We start from the raw sequence: 21,660 nt of genomic DNA, 5'->3' as shown, positions 1-21,660 counted from the left end.
ATAGCAGTGGGACCGCCACCGTCAGGCCGTCAGTGATGGTCCCACCACCATCCAGCCCATCTGATCCGACTACCGCATTATGATGCAGGCGGTCAAGTTGTGACTGGCGAGGGGAAAGACCGCCGCGTCCAACAGGATCAAGGATCCCTTCAGTGCGGCGGACGGACTCCTATTCCCTACAATGGGGTGGTGCCTGCTAAGGCACCCCCATAGGGATTAGGATGTCCCTTTCCACCGGCCCTTTCATGGCGGTTAACCGGCCATGAAAAGGCAGGCAAAAAGTGACTTGAGGCCCCTAGCAGGGCCCCCTTCCACCTGGGCCTCCACTATGGGCCCTGGGTGGGACCTATGGTGCCCCCTACATATCCATGCACCACATAATGCCTGCCACATAGTACAGGGATATGTAGGATGTGTATATTTTTTACTGCGGCGTGTGCTGCAGCCCACAGCACATGCCGCAATGCAAAGTATACACATTGCGGCCGCCTTGAACACAGTCACATTGTAATGCTGGCAGCGGGACCGCCAACTACTAGTCGGGTGGTCCTGCGTCCGCCACAGTGTCTGTTGGACGTAAGTCCAAACGGCATCGTAATCAGGCCCAAAGTTACATCTTTGTTAGTGTTAAGTAACTTTGCAATGGTCACTGCTTTTTCCCTCCTATGACAGCACCCAAGGTACTACTACTCCTAAACTTAGGTATGTTAAAATTCTGCCGTACCTGAAGGCAATAAATCAGAACCTACTGGTTGTGATTGCAGATTTGGTTTGTGTACTGAAGACAGAAAGGAGACCATTAGGCAAAACAGCTTGTGAATTAGGCCTAGGTGATTTGCTTTATAAACAAATGAAAACAAGAAGAGTGGCCTATGAAAGCAGGGTCTAAAATGCAAATGGAGAAAATCGTCATGCTATCTGGGGAAAAAATGGGGACATTTAATAGATTAATGTCACCATTCTTTGAATGCTCTAAACTAAAAGTGCAAGTGCACTCTAGGCTGATGTTAAATAAACAGTAGACCATGTCAGTTTCAGCTCCTCCCCCTTCATCTTTATTCAAAGGACTGAATTGTAGTGTATTACGACTGAAATACCTGGGTTAAATTCAACATTTCCGAGTTTTGCAACTAATAATTTTGATTACTGAACTGTACTAATTAGACACTCTGAAACACAATATCGTTTTTTCTCAACGTAGAATAAAGATTATTTAAATGCATAGCCTTACCATTGCAAATATAAATGATTGCAACATTTTAGAGACTCGCACAAATTACAAAAAAGCCTCATGAAATATGTTCCCTTTTTTATTAGGGAGAGTATTCCAGTCAGTCCTGCTGAGATCGACTTCTTCATTCTGAAATCAGAAATGCTAATCTAATAGAGTTCAAGACCCTTAAAACTGCATTGAGCTTTCTGCAGCATGAGGTATACTTTTGGATGGGTCCAATGTACAGGGACGATAAGGTAGGTGAAAACATATTTTACAATATGTGTTGAAATGTTATTAAGATACAGATTTTAATGCCACCTTATTAAGCAGGATTTAAGAGATGGCATTCCACAATGCGTAATACTGTGTCACCAGGTCTTTTAACAGTCGCCCTACTATTCAAGGAGCAAGCTCCTGTACAGTGCCTTATAGACACTGCCAAGGCAATTGATCATGTTTCAAGATCATGAGCGTAATTACTTAATAGGGACGGTGTGCCAAATAAAACAGTATGCCTCCTGATTAATTTGCATACCAACATTTGAACAATTATACCAATAGCAACTTGGAATAATGCAGACAAGATATAGTACCACATTGAAGTAAGGCAAGGTTGGGTCTTAGCTCCATATTTAATTAACATCTTTATATGCATCTTGTTTTCAGCACTGAATGCTAGCTTAGCAAACGCACCACATTAGGGAAGGGTCAAAGTTTAAGCATTATAATATACAGCTGACCTCGTAACTAAGGAACACAGGCAGTGGGACTGCAAACAGTACTTTAGCAAAGTTTGTTAGAAGAAGCTATTTGATAGTTAATGCTGAAAAATTCAAACCTTAACATTTGGAAAAAACAAATATAAAGTATCATGGTATGTTAGCACTATTGGTAAGAGCACATAGAGAAAAGGTAACTCTAATGATTATATAGCACAATGGTCTGGTGTCATTGAAAATTGAAGAACGTATTGTGTGTTAAATGTCCTAGATCAGAATATCACAGATAAAAGATTGTATTTTTGTACACAATTTTTGATATTATGGTTAAAAGTGTTGTTATATATTATATCATTATTATTTATATCTTTTTTAGTGTATTTTTTATTACTATATTGTATTTGTCATAATATTTTGTGTATAATATCTTTAAGAGCAGAATATTGGGTTTATAGTGCAAACTGGCTTAATTTATCAGTTTGTTATGTTACATATTTTGTGTGATTTTTTTTAAATGTAAATATATTTCAAAATAAGTTTATATTAAATTACATATATAAACTTGTTATTTTTAATTTTATTGAGCTTTAAACATTTTAAATCTAATTATTCATGTGCAATTTTTGTTTAAAAATATTTGTTTCATATTTTTATACTTTTAACAATGTGTAATACATGCATTTTTATTAATCTAATTTTAAATAAATATTTTCCTTTTTGTTTAAAATATTTTTTTGTTTAGATTTTTGTTTTAATAAATGTGTTCCAGCTGTTTTGTATAATTTTGTTTGTTTAAAAAAAAAATATTTTGTCATTTGTGTTTTGTACCTGAGAATGTAAAATGTATGAGAAGAAAATGTAGAATATTGTACATTTTTTATGTGGTGCTTTAATTATTTTTAATTTACATGTATTGCTATTTTAAATTATTATATTATATAGAGTTGCAGTAAATGTTAGTTTCTTTGGATCGACTGCCAATCTACCTTATTGATGGTCATGTGGTTTACTTTTTAATAATTAAAATAGCTCCAAGCAAACAATTATTTTCCGTAAAAAGTGAATTGGAATATTGTGGAAGACCAGTCCAGCACTGTGGTAAAATTTCAAATGGGAATAGTAAATCTTTCCCCCCCCCCCCCCAAATGTCTAACACTTTCCCTAATGTGGTAAAGGTTGGAGTTGGAATAGTAACTTTGAACCCCACCAAGTCCAACACTTTCTGCAAAGTTTGTTGTGGTAACAACAAATATGCCCCCCTACAAGTCCAACACTTTCCCATATGTGTTTCGGTTTGGAGTGGGAATTCCCAAATGTGGTTTGGTTTGGAGTAGGAATCGTAAATCTGAAATCCCAAGGCCCACATGTTCGTTAATTATGGTGTGACTACAGTAAATATGCCCTCCTAAGTCAAACACTTTCTCTGATGTGGCTAGGTTTGAACTCCAACACCTTCTCATTTGTGGGAGTTTTGAGAGCGATCAGTAAATTTGAACCCCTCCAAAGTCCAACACTTTCATCAATGTGATTAATCCTGGGTGAAAATAAAAAGTCTGACTCCACCAAAGTCCATCACTTTTGCCTCTTTGGTTATGTTTGGAGTGAATATAGTAAATATGAACACCCCAAAGTCCAAAACTTTGTGCAATTTGTTTAATTTTACTTTTGAAGTGAAAGTAGTAAATTAGACCTTCTCCGAAGTATAACACTTTCTTCTCAGTTTTTATTTGGAATTGTGAATATAATAATCATAAAGTCTTAACTTTTGTTTCTATTTTTTAATGTTTACATTAAAGTGGTATGCCAATTTATAGCATACATTTTTTATTATTATTGCTTTTGCAAAGTATATTTTTTTCAGTTTATTGTATGATACCTCCCTTAAACATCTCTTTTAAAGTATGCCATTTTACTTTGCATTAAATTACAATATTTACATCGAGTTTAAGTATTTTTTTTGTTAGAAGAAAAGAACATTTTTACTTCAGAATATTTATCATTACACATATGATATAGTTATAGAATACTTACATTTTTGTTAAGCATTTTGTGCAGTTTCCCCCAAAATGCCATGTGTTATATTGCCTGTATTTTCAAACATTATAAAACATTAAAAAGTTATGAAAAAACAGGATTTTATATTCTTAGTATTTTTAATATATGTTTATATATAAAACATGTTTTACATTCCTTTCGATATATACAGAAAAGAAATTCTAATATTTTTAACGCCTATTATTTCATAAACATTAAAAACATCATTTTTACATTGATTTCTATGCAATGAAAATCTTTATTCATTTACATTTTTCGTCTATTTTTTTGACTTTCTACTTTTTGTTTGTCATTTTCTGCTTTTTGTGGAGTTTGCTGTTACGGTTTGCAATTGCTGGTCTCTGGTTCAAGTAGGAATATTTTAAATCAGTTTTGTAAGGGTTTAGTGGTATGGGGAAGGTGCTTGTCTTTGTTATTGAATGGTATGTTAGTGTAATGTTTTTTACTGTAGCATATGCTAGTTCTAGGGAATGCAGTAGGCCTCTTTGTGAAATATAATGTATATTTGCATTTCATATGTATATTCTATCTGTTTTGTCAACAAAAAAAGGGGGGAGATAAGAGGACATTCTCACAAGGGCCCATATTCCTGGTGATATGTTGCAAAAGCAAAAGAGCCCCTAAATATTAGATGAACTAACCATCCACAAGATAAAGAAAACGTTTGCTTTTTTATATAACCCTCAACCACCAGGGTTACCCCTTGGTGGCATGCTTTATCATTGGGTTCATCCCTTTCTGCTGCAGAAAGGAGCATACTACGACCTACAAATTATGTGGGAGCACTTATAGATATATTCTAAGTGATGAAAATACGAGTTGAGGGGTCTTATGTGAAAAGTTAAAAATACCTGCCTGGTAGGTGAGTGCTATTTTAATCTGACCTCCGGGCGGAACGATTAAAAAATGGGGAAAAGGTAGAAAGTATGGGTGATAATGTTCCTGCCTTTCTAATGGGAGTCATGTTTCAAGCCAAACCCAATGGCTTTTGTCCAGGACCAAGGATTTAATTCCCTGGTACCATTCCTTTTATAGTGCTGAATAACTGCACAAACACTGCATGCCAATAATATAAAACTATGGCACCTACTTGGTGTTACTGCTTGGTAATCCATAATATATAATGGAAGAGTTAGTATGCCAAAATCTTTGCAGTTTACAGAATAACACACACTGCTTATAATTATAATATTGTGTGTATTATATATGTTTATCAATCAAAACACCTCATTGTGAAAGATTTGCTGAAATATAGTATATCATTGGTTGAGGTGAGCACATCTAGTGAAACCAATTATCCTTGTGACACACAACACAGGCCACAATACACATTTAAAAGTACATAACATTCATAAATAATGCTTGCATTATGGGTCCTCTGGCAGAGAGGGGAACTTTTAGTCACACTCTATGGCGACGATTCCGATGTCGGACGGCTCGGTCGGAAAGGAATCCGGCCGACATAATCTGAGATAGCAGCGTGTCAAGATTGTGAATGTTTGCTACATGTGAGGAAACTTTAATGAGGTAGTTGTTGTGGGTATGCCGGACTTACAATGCTAAAGTGTCAAATCTGTGCAGTGTACTAGGTGTACCAAACTGGGGTCTGAATCTTACTGTCCACTTCCCCCTTTTTTAATTTTCAGGTTTTGAATGGATTCCCTCAAATATTGGATGTTCTATCTTTCTCTAGTTTAATTTTGTACTTTTTCAATGGCCCCTTTTTATTGATTTTGTTTAGGTTGTATTTTTTGAATCGTTATTACACAGACCAGGATTTAAGCTATAAAATAGTAAATGTTATTTTATTTCATTATGTTATTAAGTGGGCAATGTCATTTTTTAAACTTTTTTTTAATTATGTTTTTATATAATTAGCATATTTATATAGGTGAATAAAAAGTGTTTGTTTATTTAAAATAATATTTTTTCACTGAACTAATATATACATATAAACAGACATACCCACATATATCTAAATGCACACATATACCCATTATACTTAGTCATATATAGGGGTGGGTGGTAAACGCTGCTCCACTGGCGAAGTTTGCAGAATTTTGCCAGCATGGAGTTTTTCAAAATCTCAGCTGATAGCGCCTTAATGGAGTTTACCAGCCACTTCACCCTATTTACCTGTTGCTCAGATGGAGCACATGAGCGTGCAGCAGGAGCTGTGCTCCCGAGCATATGCCACCTTTTCCCCATGTAAGTAGCAGAACTAAATCACTAGGCAACTTACAGGTCAGAAACCAATAATGACAGACCTTAATACAAATTTTTATAAAAAGAGCAACTCAATGTACCAAATAATTAAGAAAATATGTAAATTTATTTTTATTACAAAATCATTAAAAAGTGGCTTAAAAGTTACAAAAACAATATCTCAAGTTGATATCAAGTTGTGACACTGGTGCAGTAAGGTGGGAGACCATATAGGCATTTGTTGTGCCTCACAATGAACTCCACAATCATGGTGGTCTCCTCAGTAGTGACGTTCTTCTTCTTCCTCAGTTGGTACATTATCCTCTAGCGATGAACAGTGAATGAAAACAGGACCTCTCTGTGGCCAAACCTGTTCCTTGAATGTGTGCTGTTTTATATGGTTTGTGGTGCTTGTCTTGCAGTTAGTGTTAATTTACTTCAGCTGGGGCATGGTGGGGGATGGTAGGCACTTGAAATGATCATCAGGCCCAAATGCGGGTATTCCGCCCCAGAAGCTGAGTTTCTGACTCGAAAGTGGAAATTCTGTCCCGAAGCGGAAATTCCAGCACAAATGCGGGATTTCCACTCCAAGTGTGGAAATTCTGTCCCGAGTGCGGAAATTCTGGCCCGATTGAGGACCTAAAGTTAGTAGTCGGAAGTGCCTTCTGCGAATACCAAAAGTAGTGAGTTGAAGATTTTGTCTCAGATTAGTTCTGTGAATTGACCCCTATGTAGACATCAGTAATGTTAATAGTTTTCATTTATTACATGGACAAAGGAAAGGTAACACCTTCATGATAGCAAATGGAATTCATCTTTTTGACAGAGCACAGAGTGAAGATAAAATGACTGATAATGTTGGCTTTAACCCAGTGCTCAAACTACGCACTCTGTGCTTGCATGAATGATTAATCAGTCTTCTGCTCCGGGGGTCGGGAGCAGGCACTTTGCCTCCCACTGAGGGTCCTCCGACTGTGACTAGCAGAAAATATTAGATGGTGAGGACTTTGTGGAAATAGATGGTGAGGCAGGACTCCCTTTGCACAGCGCTGACTGCCCATCATGCACTTTATAAACAGAAAACACAGGACTTCAATATAATTAATGCTGGGAAACGTTCTGCGGCATTGTTTCAGTTGCAATATTAGAACTCCTAAATTAATTTTGTTAGTGTATCCCAGTCCCTAATTAAAGTTTTTTTGTGGTGAAATGTCCCGTTCTTTTTGGGGAAACAAACACTAGAGATATGTGGAACTCTGCAGAATATCACTGAGTTTTTATGTAACTCTGCCCACCCCAAGCAAGGAAAAAAGTTCTATATTTAGCCCTATATTGTCGCTGGGTAGCATTTTTGTGGTTTGCTTATAACTTTTATGCTATTTGATGACTCTGCATGAAACGTTCCAAAAAGTCTCATCTAACTGAACTACTTCCAAAGTTTCGGGGGCGCTTGTTATAGTTACTTTAGGGCACAAATTATAGTTACTTGGGATTACAATAATTGGTGAATTTCGGTGGCTCTCTTCATTTAAAACAGTATGTTTTAACTAACATTTTCACCTATAAAATCCTTTTAACCTTTGTTTTTTGAGCGAAAAAATAAATATATATATACACACACACACATATAAATATATATGTATGTAAATATATATATATATGCACTGAAAAAAACACTGAAGTTAGCAAATTATAGTTCAGTGAGCTAACTATAACTTGCCCCTTTGCCATGCACTGTCTGTGACCTCACATATTAAAGCACTCTTGACGTGTTCAAAGACATCATTGATGATATCACTGATAGCCTTATCCAATGAGCCTGTGAGTTTACTATACCCTTATCACAATGAAAGGTATTTAGTAACTTAATCTACAGCAAATTGTCTATACTTTTTGTACTGTTAATATGTGTAATATTTTGCAACATGTTTCGCCTCCTAAACTGGTGTGGGTATTTAAATAGTGTGGACTTTCTGTTAAGAGCTTTGCATAGACCGGAGGCTGTATGTATTAGGTTTTTGGCCACCTAATGTGGTTGGCTGCGTGAAGAGAGTCCTCTCATAGTGAAGAGTTATGCACAGAGTTAAGGCTGATTATAGTAGGAGCTAGGCCATGAAATGGGGCTTTTGTGTCTGGAAGGAGTAGTTTTCTTTCAAGCTCTGTGCATAGGGTGAAGGCTGTGTGTAGAAGGGGTATAGTCACCTAATGGAGCTTGGCTGCCTGGTGGGAGTGGGCTTTCTGTGAAGAGCTGTACACAGGTCAAAGGCATTGTGAAGTAGCGACTTAGGCACCTAATGCGGCATGTGTGATGAGATAGTGCTATATCTATAAAGAGTTGTCGAAACAGTGCTTAGCTACCTAATGAAACTTGTGTGTCTGAAGGCATTGACCTCTCTGCAAATATTTGTGCACAAATTAAAGGCTATGTGTGGTAGGGGCTTGGCCATCAGATGATGCTTAGGTGAAAGAGTGAACACTTTGTAAAGAGTTACACAAGGTAAAGGATGTGCATAGTAGGGGCTTTCTATATAACGCTGCTTTTGCATAGAAGGAGTGGACTGCAGTATAACTATTTTATACAAGCACACATCTTCTTATATTTTTTCTTTATATAATTATGTGCCATGTAGCAGGCAGTTATTCCATATTTGAAAGGCTGTACTGGTTTGAACAGTGCATTGAACAGCAGCAGGTTGGATGATGTCGTCAACGATGCCGTCAATGATATCATCACTGATGTCATTTGGTATGTCACAGTGATGTTATCAATGTGATAGAACATGGCATGAGTGTCATGAGTGATGTAACGTGAGGTCATAAGCAGTGCTTGGTGAGGGCACAAGTTATAGTTACTATGGGTAACCATAAGTGGTGAATTTCATTGGTTTTTAGAGTTTCAATTGTTACATTATTACTGACATTTTTAACTGTAACACCACTTTACCTTTTGAGTTTAGGTCAAGGTTATTGTTTAATGTAAATTAAAATATTATTACCAGATCTAACTACCTAACTATAACATCTTTACCCTTTGCATTTTCCAGTGAACTTCTGAAGTTATTTTAATGCGATGCAATTTTAAGAAAAGCATGCCTACTGCTTTGTCAAAGGATCAAAACAAGTATAAAAGTCTGGTCTATTAACTTCAGCACGGGGGCAGCATAACAACCTATAAAAGGCAGACCTTTTGGCTTTGTCAAAAGGTCACCACAATAATTTATCAGTAACCATTTTGATAAATGGTAATGCATAAAAACAATAGATAAAAAATATGTAAAATAAAGCATTTTCATCCCAAACAACTAAAAAAATGTGTGCTTGAGACCTACACAAAATGTAGCCAAGGAACAAACCACAACGTGTCACTGCACTCCAGCTGTAAAGCATACAGCTCCAGTTCGGAGTGCATTAAAAAATGATAGTAGCTCTGCTGGGGTCATGTATTCAATGAACCGGGAGATGTGCAGCATTTTTAAAATCTTTTCTGGTGGACTGCTATGCTCCTTGCTGCCCCTACAACACTTTTATAAATTGTCGGTGGTGACATGGGGCACCATGACCGCAACAAAGGCCATGCAGAGCATCAAGAAGCAATTCCGGGAGCGAGCAGTGAATATTTAATGATATGCCTAGATTCAATAGTGAAGTGGCGCGGCTGTGACTATTTTTTATTTTTATGTTTTACATTCTGTGTGCCCAAGCCCCACCCAGGGGGTACACAGCCTATTTTTTCTTTTCAAATCACAGCACAGAGGGTTCCCCTGCCTTGCAATCTTCTTCTGTTTAATTGGTGCACCGGGCCCACCCGAGTCATCCACTACTTTACATCACATTGGGGGCCGCAAGGGGAGGCCCAAAGCCCCCACAGCTCAACCAGCTTACTAGCCAGAACTCATCCAGGGTGCCAGTGGGAGCTGGAAACAGTGAATGTGCTCCAACTTGGTGGGAGCTTCATTTATGCTTCCACTGCTGGAGCATATTCACTGTTCCCGGCCCACAATAATATGGGTAGGAAGGTAGTTTTCTGCTCCCTCCAAAGTTAGAAGCAATATTGAGTAATGGCCCCAGGGGATGGTGTCCCCATGGCCTGTAGATGACTCAGGAGGGGGCCAAACACAGGCCCTTCTCCTCAATGTATTTAACCCAAAACGTTTTGTCAGGCCCCAGGGAATGGAGTCCCAAGCCAGGGGCATAGCTTGGTCAGTAATATGGGGGGGGGGTGAGCTTCAGATTTCTCAACAATAACATTGTCACATAATGTTAATTTATATTATACAATGCGCAGGGCACAAGAGAAGCACTTGAGAAGCAGAGGAAAGGAAGAAGAATGCTGTATGCTGGATTGATAGCGGTACATTTTTAAATTGTTTTCACGCAAAGAGAGGGAGGGATTGTGTGTTTTTGTCTCTGTAGAGATTCCTGGTGAAATCCGACAGACACCGCTCCATACCCATCTGAAAGCACCTGTGCCCAACTATTTATCACAAATACATTTATTAGGGGGGGTGACACCCCCAAGCACCCCCTGAAGCTATGCCCCCATCCAGAGCTAATGTGTAACTGAGGGTTGGAGGCCATTCCTTTGGGCCAACCTCCACTGTGCATGGTTGAAAGCCATGCGTAGCAGAGGCTGGGTTCCCATTGTTGGTTGCATTTAGTGAAATGTTGCATTTGGGATATGACCATAAACCCTGTCAGAACCCTTTTCAGAGGGCCACGGAGCATGCAGTGGCTACTGGGCCTAAATGTGATGGTTGAGGCCTTTAACTCTTTATGTTCTGGGCCCTAGTCTACTATGGATCCCCCTTAACTGGGCCAAGTTCCCCTTCTGCACTTGACTGTCAGTGTTAGCTGTGGTGGGGCAGTCAAAGCTCCCTTGAAAGGAGAAGTGTAGATACAGGTCTGGGGAGAGGATGTAGCCTACAGGCTAGGGCGGTCAATCTCAAATCTGGGGAACCGGGTTCGAGTCTCGGCAATGACGCTCAACATCCTGTGATTCTGGGCAAATCACTTAACCTCCCCGTGCCTAATAAAAATGAATGTGTCTGTCTGTAACGCAACTGGTGCTCATGTAAAGCACTCTGATACCTGATACCTACGGCTCAAGTTTGCGCTATATAAAATTCCCGAAAATTTAAAGTACAAACAGTATTAACAATAAGTCAATGTACAGTCAAATACTTGCTTTTAGAAGGAAAGAAATATTGTATTTTGAACTCTACACATGCAAAGGAATATGACATTAAAAAGCAACAACACAATGCCCTTGAAGTCGGGGCTCTAGTAGATGTCAGGCAGATCCCTGTCCCACCTTCCTTCATGTAATGTGGTCAGGGTTAGTCCTTATTCACTCATGGTCACAACCAGTGAATGCTCACTATTATGCTGTGCTCAAGAGTTCCCTTTTCACTCTTCAAGATTTAGTCCAAAGTGTCTATGGTGCTGACCCACCTTTAGCAGTCAATTCCGGGAGCCCAACCGGCCCAGTTCACTTCTTATTCTTTCTCGGAGCATGGAAGAGTTCAGCAGTGCAGCGGGTGCCCTCTGTGCTACCACCCACAAGTCCTGCTGTGCTAGGAGAAGTTGGGCTGCCCGTGGACCATGCGACAGCACCCAGCAGCACGCTGCTGGAGTTCCCTCAGTTATTGTAGAGGCTCCCAGCTTGCAAAGATGTGGTAAGTTGGCTGTACCCAGCAAAGGGGGACCCTTTCATCAGCACCCTCCTGAAGCCCAACAAGGGTGCAATGTCATACATGGCATACTCAGAAGACCACAGTGGTCAGTAAGGGGCAGTTCCCTCACAGTGTGGGACCAATTCAAGCTTCCGTCTCTCCTTTCTGTGGTGGCCCAAATGCTTCGGCAGCCCCCCTGGCCAGTATGGGCACAGACTCCTCTGATACAAGCACCCTCACTAAGACAGTTATGAGTCTCAGCATTTCTCACAGTTGCAACTTTACTGGTGGCCCCTTTTGGCATAAAAGGTACCGCAGCCGTACGGGCTCATATAGTGCTGCATGGCATTTAACTCATCGCTCAGTCCATGGTGGCCCTCTCCTGGCATATTGGGTGTCCCCAGCTGACACTGCACATGGACATCAACTCGATTGGTGCTCAGCCGTTCCCTCATATCTCAATCAGGGAATACTCTCAGCAGGGCTCCCCAGCTGGCCTAGCTCCCTCTCACATGCTCCTCTCCTCACAAGGCACTCTGGACTTGGTAAGCAGGCAGGCGCTGGTGCTTCAGACTCCAGAACAGGTGATCTCAGTTTCCTGGGTGATGTCCACTCACCCAACAGGCAGAATAGCAGGCCTTTGCCCCTAGTCCTGGTCACAGGAAAGTGTCTTGTAGAGCTTCCCCCCTCACACAGCCTGCCTGGCTGCTTGGCAGATTACAAAGTTAGGGGTTTCAACCTCCGCTTCTTATAGTCCATTTCCAGACACCAAAATGTAATTTATAGTCTGATTCTTTGAAGTTTTATGTCTGTCTCAGCAGGCAAGACTCCAAAGTTGATTGTCCCACACCACAATTCATGGAGTAACTTGAGTTAAGACCTAGAAATCAGCCACAGTGTTATGTGCATTAAAAGGTTAATTCCAGGCCCTCAGCCCAACTCTATAGGATTCCTTTATCAGCTGCATCTCCTTTCCGCCGAACACTGTAACTCTATTGATTTTAAACTGTGAAGTGACCAAATGTTTGAATTTTGTCCTTCCTTGTGATTTATAACTGAATCAAAGAACAACCTTTTGAAGCGTGAAGGGAGGGACCCTTCCTCCAGTGTGTCCCACCCAGCTCATAGGAATGCATCAATACAGAAATCTGTCTAGGGCATTCTTGTACTCCTCATGTCTTCACCTGGCAGGCCTAGGTTTCCCAAACTGGATCCAAGGCTGTCCATGTATTGTACAACTGCAGACACACTTGTACTCACATTACATTCACAGCACACTTACTCTCCAGCACCTCCATGCTTTGTGCCACAACAGTCACATGTGCATTCAGCACACAGTCAGTTTTCACAGACTATTCAGTACTGGAGCTTTTCTGTCTTGTATCAGGGTGTGCCATTTACAAGCACACACGGCCAGCACACACACACTCACCATGTGCATGCTGCACAACATTTCACCCTTCATTTAATATACTTCACGCAAGGACACATACACTGAGCTCATGCACTGCACAGTACTACATCTCTCATGTAATGTATCCATAACAGGCATACATACATTCAATACATTAACTAACCACACATATACTGCACAGTACTGCTTTAGCCCTGAACTGTACCCTTCCCAAGCACACATATAGCCGGAGCAGTCAATGCTCCTGCGCAGCACTCCGCATCTACCTGATGTAGGTCAATGGTGAATTAAGCACACAGTAGCGCAACATTTTAAAAAGTGAGTGTGGTGGATGGCTTCACTCCAGTGACACCGGGTAAAAAGGACCCATTAACTATTACTGATCTTTGCATGGTATGCTGCCACCACCACGCATGTGCTACTTGACTCCTGCTAAACGAGGGTAGTGCTTTGGGCACCCCTCTCGTTCCAACCAGGACAATCTGTGACAGATGTTTGGTAAACTGCCAATAAGGGAATCATTCAAATAAGAAATTATAACATTTAAGGTAGCTACGGATGTCCTAGGGTGGCAACGTCTATAGAGTTAGGACCAAGCCCACAAGGGAATGTTGGGTTGCCCTTTTGCAAACTACAAGTCTAAGTCAGGGCACACATGCATGATCCATGTTTGCCTATGATAAAAAAAAACAGCATTAGGTATCCAGACACCAGTACAGTTGGACACTCAGGTTAGTGGTACAGGTCTCTTACAATGCAGAGGACTTTTTTCCATCTCAGAAAATCCTAAAATAATTACTGTAAAAACCAAAGCTTAAAGTGAAGTGATGTTTAGCTTTAATTACAGACCATTAACCTATGCTTAAAAAAGCCTTTGAAGTTCACTGAAAGAATATCAGTTAAACTGAAATTATGGTTGAGGCTTAAAACCCGATATCACAAGTGCACACTTTTAGACCTGGCATCCTTGCCATGGGTTCCCCTAACTTTTTGCCTTCAGATCTCCTGTTTTTGCTGACTTAATTTTTTCTTGGCTTAGGATTCCGAGTATTGTACCACTGCTAACCTGGCTAAAGTGCTTGTGCTCTTTCCCTAAAGCATGGTAATATCGGCTTATCCACAATTAGCATATTTAATTTACTTGTCAGTCCATAGTAATGTGCACTACGTGTGCCTAGGGCCTGTATATTAAGTTCTCCTAGTGGGCCTACAGTACTGATTGCACCACTCAACTAAATAGCCCTTTAAACATGTCTCAGGCCTGCCAGTGCAGGGCCTGTGTGTGCAGTTTTAAACTGCCATGTCTTCTAGACATGTTACTTGAATACTATATATTGAATGTTTATGATTTGTTGCTCTTTTTCTTCTCCCTCTCCTCTTCTCTCTTTTTTTTTTTTTTTCCTTTTTCTTCTCTTTCTTCCTTTCTCTTTTTCATTTTCCTTCTTAAAAAGAAAATCAGCAAAAGCTTTTTGTAATTGGTATAGCTTTTATATCCATTTTTGGGACTTATTATCTGTATTGATGTTCTACTTTGCCTATTATATTCAATAAAGCTTTCTAAACTCAAAAAAAAAAAAAACTGCCATGTCGACCTGGCAAGTTAAACCTCTTGCTAGAGTCAAACTGTCCTTTGCTATACATATAAGGCACCCCTAGAGTAGGCCCTGAACAGCCTGGCTGGCAGGGTTCAATGTATTTAGAAAGCAGGACATGTATGTTTACGTTTTACATGTCTTGGCAGTGAAAAACTCTTAAACTAGTTTTTCAACACTACAAGGTCTGTCTCTCCCATGAGATAACATTGGAGTTGCCTTATTTCATCTTATAAGAGAAATTGGATTACTGGTTGACTGGGGTATGAGCCATGATCAAGCAGCAACCACAATCCTAGTTGGTGTAAGGCACAAGGTAACTTCTATCTAGAACAACTGGATGATAAAAACACTGAACAACTAATTGATAATCTGCACATTTTGACCTTAACCACATGCTGGACGGCATATTTACTATTAATCCAGATCTATAGTCTGAAAACATTCTCATCCTGGTTTGGACTGATCATAGGGTTATTATGTTTAAATTAATCAGTTCAACTCTGAATTCTGTTTCCTCGAAGGCAAAAGCAGCGTTAGAAGCTCGCCCTTGGAAGAAATTGACAATCTTAAATTTAACAAATTGTTACGTGAATCCAAGCTTTTAATTAATGATGATGTGGAGCAAGCTGTCGTCATTTATGATGCCTGAGTTGGTGCAGCAGTCTCCCAATTAGCACCTTTAAAAATAAGGTCAAACCATCGGTCTTCACCCTCGGCACCATGGTATTTTCAGGAGCCCACAGGCTGTAAAAGGAAATGCAGGCACCAAGAACAACTCTGGAGGTAGAACTATGCCCAAGAGGAAAAAGCAAAATACAAAAATATGATAAAAGATTATAAAATACAGATGCAGGCAACAAAAATCAATTTTTTACTGATAAGATCAGAGCAGCTGAGAATTCCACTAACGAGTTATTTAAGAAAGTTAAATCACCTTCAACCTTTGGTAATAAAAACATGGTCACCCCCAACCAAAAGCTTTGTGATAAAATATCCGACTTCTTCTTACTAAGGTAAATAAAATATTCCTGGATTTTAAGACATTACCTAACAATACAATTTCCCACGTAAGGACAGTAATGGAAGACAGAGACATAATTGATGTATTAACTGGTACTGAGCACATTCACTCCACTCACAGAAGAGAAGGTGGCTACCCTCATTAAAAACCACGAAATCCAGAGCCCCTACGGACCCTTGCCTGCCGCAGATACTGCATCAGGTTTCAGAAACCTTCTCTGCTCATCTTAACTTGTTGTTGTTAAACAAGATTCTTGAGTCTGGCTGCTTCCCAGAGGCCTGGAGGAAGGCAGCCATGCTGCCACTTGAAAAGAAACCCTTCCTTGACCTCTTAGAAAGGGAAATGAATCAGGAGATTACTTCCTTCTTTGAAACCAGCAATTGTCTTGACCCTGCACAGGATGGGTTTAGACCCAAATACGGTACAGAATCCACCTTATTGGCAGCCACCGAAGAGATCAGAGACATTGTTTATAGAGGTCACCATTCTATTTTGGTAAATATTCTTTAAAGGATAGGTAAAAAAGGCGCAACTCTCATACTGATTAGGTCTATCCTGTCTAACAGAGAGCAAGTTGTGGCCTTAAAGGAATATACCTTTACTCTTCCCTGCCCAACACTGTTTAATGCCTATATCAATCCATCAATTGAACATATTCATTCTTGTGGGTTCTCGGTAATCTCGTATGCCAGCGGCGCCAACTATTGGTATCTGTCTTGTCAGCTCCGTAAAAAATGGCCTCACATCTCAATACCTGCATGGGTAGCATTCAGTAGCGGCCCGTGGTGGGAGTGCTGCCGGACGCTGACATGGGACGGGGGAGGGGCAGGGTGGGGGGTAGTAAACTATGGATTACGGCAGATTAGAGGTAAGTAAACATATAAATAAATAAAACGAATTTCGTTGCGTGCTCTGCATCGCCAAATGCGATGCAGCGCACGCAACAAAATTCGCTTTATTTATTTATATGTTTACTTACCTCTCCCACCATGGGCCGCTACTGGTAGCATTGCTAACTGGATGCAGAAGAACTGCTTAAAGCTTAACTTGGAAAAAATGAGGTATTGCTATTTTGTAACAATACCTCCTTCTGGCCCCTCCCAGTATAGAAGGCAAGCAATTAGGGGGTCATCTTTGACACCAAATTAGCTTTTATAGAGCACTCAAAGCAGGTAAAATCTTCCTGCTTTCTGATGTTAAGAAGTATTAAAAAAATTCTCCCCTTCCTCCCGTTAGAGAAAAGGAAAACAGTCATCTTGGCGCTGGTCATTTCTAAAATAGACTACTGCAATGCCTTATATGTATGCTCTCAAACTCACCTTTTTAATAAATTGCAGACACTTCAAAATGTGGCAGCCAGATTACTGATGAATCTTCCCAAATTCTGTTCAGACACTTAAGTCATTAAAAAACTGCATTGGCTCCCCATTAGGGCATGAATAAGGTTTAAGGGCTGATGTTAGGCCCATAAGGCCCTGCACCAGGTCGGCCTTCATTTCCTGCAAGACATTATTAAATGGTATTCTCCTTCTCATGCTCTATGGTCTAGCAATGCTAGGAAAGTTCTTCTCCCTAGAATTAAAAGAGCCCTTTGGGGCGGAAGAAGTTTTTTTTACTTCACCTCTATATGGTGGAATTCTCTGCACAACCACCTAAGAACTCAGCCTAACCTCTTGAAGTTCAGGAAGGAAGGGAAAACCTGACTTTTTAAAATCTTGGTCTAAAATTCCTTCCTAATCTGTCAAAATATCTCTCTATTAGTGCACTTTATAAAAATCATTAAAATTAACAAGTAAACCTCAAAATAACCTGTGCTCAACCCCCTGGTTGCTTGGCACAGAGTCGTAACTTAGAGGAAATGTGTAAAGTATTTGTTTAACACTTCAAACAGTAAATCAGTGACAACACCATGCAACAAGATCCCACACCAGGCTAGAAAGGTAAAGACTAATTTAATAAATATGACAAGACCGAAATGACTAAAACACAATCAGTAGAACCACAGTTATGAATTTTTAAAAAATAAACTGCAATACAGTGCCTAAACGCATAAAACGCCAACCGCGGCTATCTGGTTAAAATGGACCAGATCAAAGTTAAATGTTCAGGTGGGATATAGTTTCAAATTAGTCCCAATTAAGTTTTACCTTCTCAAGTTTTGTGGCAAGAGTCTTGTTCACTTTGAAGAGGGCTGCAGGCAGCAAGGAGAGGTCTGCAGATCGTGGTTGGCGTAGATCGAATAGCAGGCTGAGCATCATGGACGTGCAGGCCCGGGCTTCATGGTGCGGGTCCTCTGCGGATGATCCATGCTTGTGGTGCAAAGAGGCAGGCTGGCAGCAGCTTGCGAAGATTTTTGGTGCAAGCAGCGCAGTTCTAGTGTGAACTGGCCTGTTCACGGTCACCAAAAGCTTGATAGTAAGAGCCAGTGAGCCACAGCAAGGGTCCAGGACCTGAGAGGCACCATTTGGGGTCAGGACTCACTGAAGACAGGTCAGGGAGCTGTTGGGGAGCCTTAGATGTCCATGAGGCTCAGATCAGAAGGCCACCAGACTAGCACTTTGAGCCACTCTGGGGTCCTGGGTTCAAGAGGAAGTTGCAGGTCCAGTTCTTTTTCCCCAGGCAAAAGGGCAGCAAACAACGGGTCATCACAGCAGGGCAGTAGTTCCTTTGGAGCAGCAGTCCAGCAGAGTGTCAGTGCTTCTAGCAGCACAGCAGTCCTTCTTCCTTGCTGAGCATCCACAAGTCCAGAAGTGGACTGAAGAGTTGGCGTCTAAGGATAGTTCTTTTATACACAGGTGTACCTTTGAAGTGTGTAAGAGGTTCATGAGGCACCCATTTTGAAGTGCACAGATGCCCTGCCTTCCCTGCTCTGGCTCCAGACTGATTACAGCTGTTCTGCAGCCCTTTGTGTGGCAGCATGGCACAGCCTATTCAAATGTAGGTAGGGGTGTGCCCAGCTCCTCTTCCCATTTGACCAGTGATGGCCCATCCAGTCACTCCTAAGCTCTCATTGTGTGTGGCTGTCTAGGAGGAATACACAAAGCCTAGCTGTCACCCACACCGAGTCATGTGACCTGGAGACAGGTTGCAGGCATCAAATGGCTAAGGCAAGAAAATATCACCTTTCTAAAAGTGATATTTTGAGAATTACAATTTTAAATCCACCTTCACCATAAGTGAGGAGTTTAAATTGTGATTCCATTGACACCAAACATGAACTGATTATCTCTTCCCATTTGGAAATGACACTTATAAAATGTAATAAGCCAACTCTGATGCAATGCTATGGGAGAGACAGGCCTTGTAGTAGTGAAAAACGAATTTAAGAGTTTTTCACCACCAAGACATGTAAAACTTAGAAGTGCATGTCCTACTTTTAAAACGCATTGCACCCTGCCTCTGGGCTCTGCAGGGCCTACTCTAGGGGTGACATATGTATTTAAAAGGAAGGTTTGGGCCTGGCAAAAGGTTTATTTTGCCAGGTTGAAATGGCAGTTTAAACTGCCCATGCATTCTCTGCAATGGCAGGTCTGAGAAATGTTTAAAGGACTTTTTAAGTAGGTGGCAAAAGCAGTGATGCAGACCCACTAGAAGCATTTAATTTACAGGCCCTAGGTACATGTAGTGCCATTTTACTAGGGACTTACAATTAAATATGCCAATTGGGTATAAGCCAAAGTTACCATTTTTTAAGCAGAGAGCACAAGCACTTTAGCACTGGTTATCAGTGGTAAAGAGCACAGAGGCCCAAGGCCAACAAAAACAGACTCTGCAAAAAGGTAGAGGGTTAAGGCAAATATTTTAGGGGTGATCGTGCAGAAAGGACCATGTCCAACAATAGATATTTCTGTAACAAACTTACTTTATTTTGCAATTATCTCAGGCGATATATTTAGGCTGAAGTGGGTGATTCACAATTCATCGAAAAGCTTGTTTGGTGTCCAAATTGTGCCAGATTTTCGGCCCTAATAGAATTTAAACTGCTCACAAAGAAGGAATAGGAGTACTGAAGAATTATTATATGGTATTTCATTTGTAAATAATTGTAACGAGTCATCCAAAAGAAAAATCAAAATTCTAAATTGATATTTTGTAGTTAAAAAATGCAAATGGTATGTACTGCTTAAATAAATCGTCTTGGTCCCCTAAAATGAATGCAATGCACACAATGTCAATATAATTGTAATTCATAACCATGGTGCTGGCATAAAAAAGTTTGTCTTTTGTTTATTTTAATTAGATAAATGAAAGAAAATGCCCTCCGTCAATCCTGAGAAAAAGATCACTTGTCAGCAGAGTAGTTGGTGACAAGGACAAAGGAGAAAGAAGAGTTCGCTTTCGGGACCCAGTAGCAATAACTGTGCATGGTATGTAAAATGTTTTGAAATTGTTGAACACCATATGGAGCATAGTGTGCAACTTGTAGTTGTATAAACATATGATGTTCATGTGGCACGGGCTTGCAGCTTATCGATATGAACTTGTACTAGGTATTTCCCCTACTGGGTGGTATACAAAGGCGGCTCCTACGCTAAGACGAAGGAGCGTCGCCCCATTGCATTCAGCAGTGTAAATAATGGAAAAATCAAATAATAATAACTCAATGTTATTATCTTTTAATTTGTTCCTGCTGCTGCAGCTTTGTGGGTGGGGCAGGGCTGCTCTTCTGATAGAGGAGCAGGGGGAGGAGTGGTGGGCATTCTGTAAGTGCTCCTAAATGTTTGGCTGTCCATCTTGGGCCGGCCAAACAGTCATGCGCATTTTGCATGTTCTCCACCCCGGCTGCATTACAGCCTGGGTGGAGAACATGCCCAGGTTCCCCGTCCCCGTCTGAAAACCAAACCATGGCCCTCAGACCAATCACAATGCTGCATTGTAACTTTGTGATTGGCTTAGGGGAGCCTGGGTTCTTTCTGTTCTGGCCTGAGGAAAGGGACGACGAGGAGAGACTTGGCGAGGAGGTAAGGGTAATTTTCTTTTTCGTTACACCTTACCCCCACCCTCCCACTTCCGGTTTGTGCCTGCCGCTACTGGTGGTATATAAGATGTAAGCCTTAAGAACAGTGTTCATAGTGAAGCACTTATGCATGCCACATCATTCCAACGAAAGAAAGATCTGGCTTGCGTTCAAAAAAAGTTTGAAATAGAATTTATTGTTTGAAGGAAGAAAGAGCATCTAGTTCACAAAACTATATTTTAGCTTGGGTTCAAACATTTCTTGCACCGGAGTTCCATTAGGTACTGTACAAGTACTAAGGAGCACTTTCTGCGCTGAGATGAGACCATTGGAAGATCAGTGGTGTCTTAAAGTTTTAGGGTTTTGGACCCCCTTACTCAAAAGTCTTGTTCATTCCGGGTGTTCTACATAATCAATTGCTATGTGAGCGATTACCATTCATGATCCTTGTAAAATACTAGGAAGCCAGAAAATTTTGAATAAAACCTGTCTTTAACATGTAATAAGAAAATGAAGCAGCTGTTCAATCGGATTAGTTATTACTGCTGAGTTGTGATGTCATGATCAGCCTTTGACCCCAGTCCTTTATATGGTCATAGAACTTAAAATGCAATAGCCTTATAATGTACATCAGACAGGGGTACTTTATCTCATACCTACCTGTATTTCATGTGGACATCCTAAAAATCTACCATGGCTTCTGCCCTTGAGAAGAAGAACTGTATTCTGTAACATGTCATATGCAATGGCCTTGGATGTACTAAGCTGTGCTATTAAATAGTACAATGTTATTTAACATGCAATAT

The 21,660-nt window shown here is 40.4% G+C and overlaps 1 protein-coding gene across 3 annotated transcripts in view; it reads left to right on the top strand.

Moving 5' to 3' along the window:
• The window catches only part of C9H14orf180 (chromosome 9 C14orf180 homolog), a 229,619-nt gene that overhangs the window by 171,181 nt on the left and 36,778 nt on the right, over nucleotides 1–21,660 (top strand). For 2 of the 3 annotated variants that reach the window (XM_085626267.1, XM_085626268.1), the window contains exons 2-3: nucleotides 1,318–1,470; nucleotides 20,138–20,264. In XM_085626267.1, coding sequence (XP_085482393.1) covers nucleotides 1,444–1,470; nucleotides 20,138–20,264 — 154 coding nt within the window. In that variant the 5' untranslated portion in view covers nucleotides 1,318–1,443. The remainder of the gene's footprint in view (nucleotides 1–1,317; nucleotides 1,471–20,137; nucleotides 20,265–21,660) is intronic. The other variant, XM_085626266.1, reaches the window with a different exon arrangement.

Source organism: Triturus cristatus, chromosome 9, assembly GCF_964204655.1.
Source record: "Triturus cristatus chromosome 9, aTriCri1.1, whole genome shotgun sequence".
Lineage (NCBI taxonomy): Eukaryota > Metazoa > Chordata > Amphibia > Caudata > Salamandridae > Triturus > Triturus cristatus.
This window is presented reverse-complemented; position numbering and strand designations above follow the sequence as displayed.